A 6,000-nucleotide genomic window follows, 5' to 3' on the forward strand; every position below is an offset into this window, starting at 1 on the left:
AGTCCAGTTCAAAGTCACGCTGTTGCTACTTCCTGTATACACACAGTCCAGTTCAAAGAGAATGGTGGCAGGCTCTACTTCCTGTAAACACATAGTCCAGTTCAAAGTCACGCTGTTGCTACTTCCTGTAAACACACAGTCCAGTTCAAAGGGAATGATGGCAGGCTCTACTTCCTGTAAACACACAGTCCAGTTCAAAGAGAATGATGGCAGGCCCTAGTTCCTGTAAACACATAGTCCAGTTCAAAGAGAATGATGGCAGGCTCTACTTCCTGTAAACACACAGTCCAGTTCAAAGAGAATGATGGCAGGCCCTAGTTCCTGTAAACACATAGTCCAGTTCAAAGAGAATGATGGCAGGCTCTACTTCCTGTAAACACACAGTCCAGTTCAAAGAGAATGATGGCAGGCCCTAGTTCCTGTAAACACATAGTCCAGTTCAAAGTGAATGAATGCAGGCCCTACTTCCTGTAAACACACAGTCCAGTTCAAAGAGAATGATGGCAGGCTCTACTTCCTGTAAACACACAGTCCAGTTCAAAGAGAATGATGGCAGGCTCTACTTCCTGTAAACACACAGTCCAGTTCATAGTGAATGATGGCAGGCCCTAGTTCCTGTAAACACACAGTCCAGTTCAAAGAGAATGATGGCAGGCCCTAGTTCCTGTAAACACATAGTCCAGTTCAAAGTGTATGATGGCAGGCTCTACTTCCTGTAAACACATAGTCCAGTTCAAAGTGAATGATGGCAGGCCCTAGTTCCTGTAAACACATAGTCCAGTTCAAAGAGAATGATGGCAGGCCCTAGTTCCTGTAAACACATAGTCCAGTTCAAAGAGAATGATGGCAGGCCCTAGTTCCTGTAAACACATAGTCCAGTTCAAAGTGAATGAATGCAGGCCCTACTTCCTGTAAACACACAGTCCAGTTCAAAGAGAATGATGGAAGGCCCGTGTAGGGAAATGACTTATTTGCATATAGGCCTAATGTGGCTCTTATTGGCTGTACCGGTCTGCAGCGTCTTTATTGTCCAAACACATGGCCCCTTCTCCACTCTGTTGCTATAAAAGTTTCACATCCCTTACTCAACGTTATTCCCAAAAATTCTATGAATTTCGTGAAAACGTGACAATGACCATCTCTAAGTGCTTCCTTGTCTGAACTACCTGTTTTGCTGAAATGGGTGCAATGGGGAAGTTTGTAACATTGCTAAAGCACTTTCATGAGTTGCTGAAACCCACCTAGAATGGACGAAATATCTGCGGCTATAAACCAATGACTGTTAAAAAATATAAACACAGCCTACTAATCGATCACTTGTAATGTCTTTGTCCCGGTCAGAATCAGCTGCCAAGGGCAGCAGACAGGAGACAGGAATCAGCAGACAGGAGATTATGTTGTGTAGTTACTTTGCGGTTTCCGTCTTGCTCCGGTGTACCGGGTTGATGTCGGTGTAAATGTTGAGCGTGGCGACATCATGTTTTGATCCACAGCTCTCTGTCTGTCGCCGTTGGGAAGCCAAAATAATGTTCCCAATCCTGGTTTATCCAACCCCACCACTCTCCATCGTATAGAACTAGCTCCCAGCTGCGCCTGACAAAAGGACATTTTGAAATGCACCAATTTTTTAAAAGATTTTAATTTTGATTACAACGTGCACGTAGTTTATCAGCTCAGATTTACCTGAGGCATACAACACAGCATAGTTATAGCCTATAGACGTATTATTTAGTTTTTGTTGATGTTTTCATGAATATGATGTATTGTTACTAATGCGTGTGTGTTTGTGGTTCTCACCCTCAGGACATCTCCACTCTGACCGGGATTCCCGACGAACACATAAAGACCCGCAAGGTGCACATCTTTGTGCCGGCCCGTACGGCCATGCAGTCCGGAGCCCACGGAACCAAGAAGTGGAAGATGGACTTCGACACCCGGGAACGCTGGGAAAACCCTCTGATGGGATGGGCCTCCACGTAAAACAACACAGATATATATTAAATACCTGTTTCCAGTCAGAACCCTAAAACCCCCCCCAAAAAAACGTCACTGGGGTTGTGATATGTGATAACAATTGGTGTATTTTTTTCAAAAATTTGACTGAAATGTTACGTTCAAGCTAGTTTTTGAATGATTATGTTATCACCATGGCTTTCTATCTGTTCTCTCAGGGGTGACCCCATGTCCAACATGAACCTAACGTTCACCTCCAAGGACGACGCTGTCGCGTTCGCAGAGAAAAACGGTAAACGCCCACACACACACACTGTTGACTCCCATAGATCCCCTCTTCCTACCCTCCGCTAGTCGTTGGTTGAGGGTGACGCTAACAAACACACTAGCTCGAGGAGACGTGTTTTGTTTATCACAGCAGGATAGAGATTAGTGCGGTTCTGTCTATACACAGCTTTCTGACGACGCGTGTTTATGCCTCCACTTGGAGGGGAATGGATCCAAGAGGGAAACACAAGCTGTTCTTGGCCCCCGTGGCTTCATTTCATTCATCTGAGCTGTTTATTATCTCAGGTTGGAGTTACGACATCACAGAGAAGATGGAGAAGAAGCCCAGAGTGAAGTCGTACGGAGCCAACTTCTCCTGGGACAAAAGGACTAGGAGGTCTGCTAAGTAAACTGGACTGTCCTGACTCTGGTCTGAAGACACACACCTGTTGTTGCTTGTACCATAATTACTCTCTACTTGATTAAATAATACATGGATATTTATGTGTTCAAAGGGATTTTCTGTCCTGTTTTAGTATTGTGTTTGTTGCTTTGTCCCTTCCTTTTTTTTTGCTGTAGTTTAAGACAAAAAAATGTTAAAATCCTGAAATTGCTTGCTGTCAGGGGAGAGCTATTTGTTAAGAATTAATGAGCTCAAAGTTTAACTTCTCGTTTTGACTGATTACAGTTGAACTAAATTCTATTGTAGTGGGATTGTACTGTAACCGTCTGCATTTCAACAACACAGCCAAATGAATGAATGTTTACACACGAGTCCCATCTTGGATTTTAACCCATCGGAATCACACTCCATTTCAAATAAGACATTGTAATCTCCCAGGTTCAGGCAATACCTATTATCTGTTGGGCCGTCCCTCTAACGAACCACTAATACCCTATTTAAATCAAGTTGGACGACATCAACAGAAAACTGAAGGAATCTAACTCATCGCTTCAGTAGGGCTTCTCTGGACAAGCAGGGGAAACTCATCCCATTACCTGGGTAGGGATTCTCTGGACAAGCAGGGAAAACTCATCCCATTACGTGGGTAGGGCTTCTCTGGACAAGCAGGGAAAACTCATCCCATCATATAAAGAAGGGAAGTCTTGTTAATTTACCCTCGAGTTAAACTGGAAAGTATAGGATGTATCCAAAACGCCACCCTGTTCCCTATATAGTGCACTACGTCTGGAATAGGGTTCTGTCTGGAACAGGGTTCCGTCTGCAGTAGGGTTCCGTCTGGAATAGGGTTCCGTCTGGATTAGGGTTCCGCCTGGACAGGGTTCCGTCTGCAATAGGGTTCCGTCTGGAATAGGGTTCCGTCTGGAACAGGGTTCCGCCTGCAATAGGGTTCCGCCTGCAATAGGGTTCCGTCTGCAATAGGGTTCCGTCTGCAATAGGGTTCCGTCTGCAATAGGGTTCCGTCTGGAGTACAGGTAATGGAGATGGGAAGACGTGTTAATTAGCCATTTAGTTAAACTATGGAAAGTATAGATTAGAGGGACATGGAGAGGTCACAGTATAAAGCCCTATATAGGACGAGCAATGAGATACTTTTGTGTGTGTGTGTATACATATGTGGACACCCCTTCATTTGCTGACGGGTGTATAGAATTGAGCACAACGCCATGCAATCTCCATAGACAAACATTGGCAGTAGAATGGCCTTACTGAAGACCTCCGTGACTTTTAACGTGGTACCTTCATAGGATGCCACCTTTCCAATAAGTCAGTTCATCAAATTTCTGCTCTGCTAGAACTGCCCCCGACCAACTGTAAGTGCTGCTATTGTGAAGTGGAAATGTCTAGGAGCAACAACGGCTCAGCCTCGAAGTGGTAGGCCACACAATCTCAGAACGGGACCGCTGAAGCACGTAGCGCGGTTGTCCTCGGTTGCAACACTCACTAACGAGTTCCAAACTGACTCTGGTAGCAACATCGGCACAGTTACTGTTCGTCGGGAGCTTCATGAAATGGGTTTCCATGGCCGAGCAGCCGCACACGAGGCTAAGATCACCATGTGCAAGCGTCGGCTGGAGTGGCGTAATGCTCGACGCGATTGAACTCTTGAGCAGTGGAAACATGTTCTCTGGAGGGATGAATCACGCTTCACCATCTGGCTGACGGACTAATCTGGGTTTGGCGGATGCTAGTGTAACGGATGTGAAATGGCTAGCTAGTTAGCGGGTACGCGCTAATAGCATTTCAATCGGTTACGTCACTTGCTCTGAGACCTGAAGTAGGGTTTCCCCTTGCTCTGCAAGGGCCGTGGCCTTTGTGGAGCGATGGGTAACGATGCTTCGTGGGCGACCGTTGTTGATGTGTGCAGAGGGTCCCTGGTTCGCGCCCGTGTCGGGGCGAGGGGACGGTTTAAAGTTATACTGTTACATTGGTGCCGTGACCCGGATCACTGGTTGCTGCGGAAAAGGAGGAGGTTGAAAGGGGGGTGAGTGTAACGGATGTGAAATGGCTAGCTAGTTAGCGGGTACGCGCTAATAGCATTTCAATCGGTTACGTCACTTGCTCTGAGACCTGAAGTAGGGTTTCCCCTTGCTCTGCAAGGGCCGCGGCTTTTGTGGAGCGATGGGTAACGACGCTTCGTGGGTGTCAGTTGTTGATGTGTGCAGAGGGTCCCTGGTTCGCGCCCGTGTCGGGGCGAGGGGACGGTCTAAAGTTATACTGTTACACTAGGAGAACGCTACCTGCCCCAATGCATAGTGCCAACTGTAAAGTTTGGAGGAGGATGAATAATGGTCTGGGGTGGTTTTTCATGGTTCGGGCCCCTTAGTTTCAGGGAATGGAAATCAGAACGCTACAGCATACAATGACATTCTAGACTATTCTGTGCTTCCAACTTTGTGGCAACAGTTTGGGGAAGGCCCTTTCCTGTTTCAGCATGACAATGCCCCCGTGCACAAAGTGAGGTCCATACAGAAATGGTTTGTCGAGATCGGTGTGGACGAACTTGACTGGCATGCACAGAGCCCTGACCTCAACCTCATCGAACACCTTTGGGATGAATCGGAGCGCCGACTGTGAGCGAGGCCTAATTGCCCAACATCAGTGCCCGACCTCACTAATGCGCTTGTGGCTAGGTATTTATAGTGTGGTTTCCATACGTTTTTTTTTTATCAATTCTGAGAGCTCTCCAATACCCCTTTTAACACTGAAGGCTTTGCAGGACCCAGTACGAAACACACACAATGCAGTCGGCTTGGGTACAACAACAACCAAGGTTTCTTTACAGTTGGTCTTTGTGTTTCAGTAAACAATAGTGTTGCTGTCCAGTGGGCCTCTAGCTGCGTGACTGTACCTTCTGTCTTCTTCGCACAACAAACCACTTAATTGGTATAACCCAGCACTAATTAACGCATTGCCAAATCCTTCAGTCTCTCGCCTCTTTATTTAGACCCAATGCTCCCAACACATCAAACGACCCGTTATGAGCGTCATGTTCTGACCGAACACGAGACACGGGGCTGTGTTTTTATACAGGACAAACGGGGCAGCATTTGTTGCTTTCGAATGTCTCACTTTGAGATAAGGGTGGGTGTAAAAAAATTAAAAACTGGTGCATAGTTGACACAAATGTTGTACTGTCAATACTAAACTGGAACAATAAAGGTTGAACGCGTTCCATCAATGACTTCAGTGGAATTAGTTAGGGAATAACAAAAGTCACGATGAAGGGAAACTTGGATCAGGTGGAATAGGTCAAACAACAGTACTTTGATTCAGTTTTATAGAGACCTATTTCATGTGACCATCTGGTGATTCCA

The 6,000-nt window shown here is 46.1% G+C and overlaps 1 protein-coding gene across 1 annotated transcript in view; it reads left to right on the forward strand.

Annotated features, from left to right (window-relative positions):
• ndufs4 (NADH:ubiquinone oxidoreductase subunit S4) overlaps positions 1-2,720 on the forward strand; it is a 50,063-nt gene extending 47,343 nt beyond the window's left edge. The window contains exons 3-5 of the mRNA XM_071352073.1: positions 1,804-1,976; positions 2,172-2,245; positions 2,527-2,720. Of these exons, the coding sequence (XP_071208174.1) occupies positions 1,804-1,976; positions 2,172-2,245; positions 2,527-2,630 (351 nt within the window). The 3' untranslated portion in view covers positions 2,631-2,720. The remainder of the gene's footprint in view (positions 1-1,803; positions 1,977-2,171; positions 2,246-2,526) is intronic.
• The last annotated feature ends 3,280 nt before the right edge of the window (positions 2,721-6,000 follow it).

The sequence above is a fragment of the Salvelinus alpinus genome, chromosome 19, assembly GCF_045679555.1.
Source record: "Salvelinus alpinus chromosome 19, SLU_Salpinus.1, whole genome shotgun sequence".
Lineage (NCBI taxonomy): Eukaryota > Metazoa > Chordata > Actinopteri > Salmoniformes > Salmonidae > Salvelinus > Salvelinus alpinus.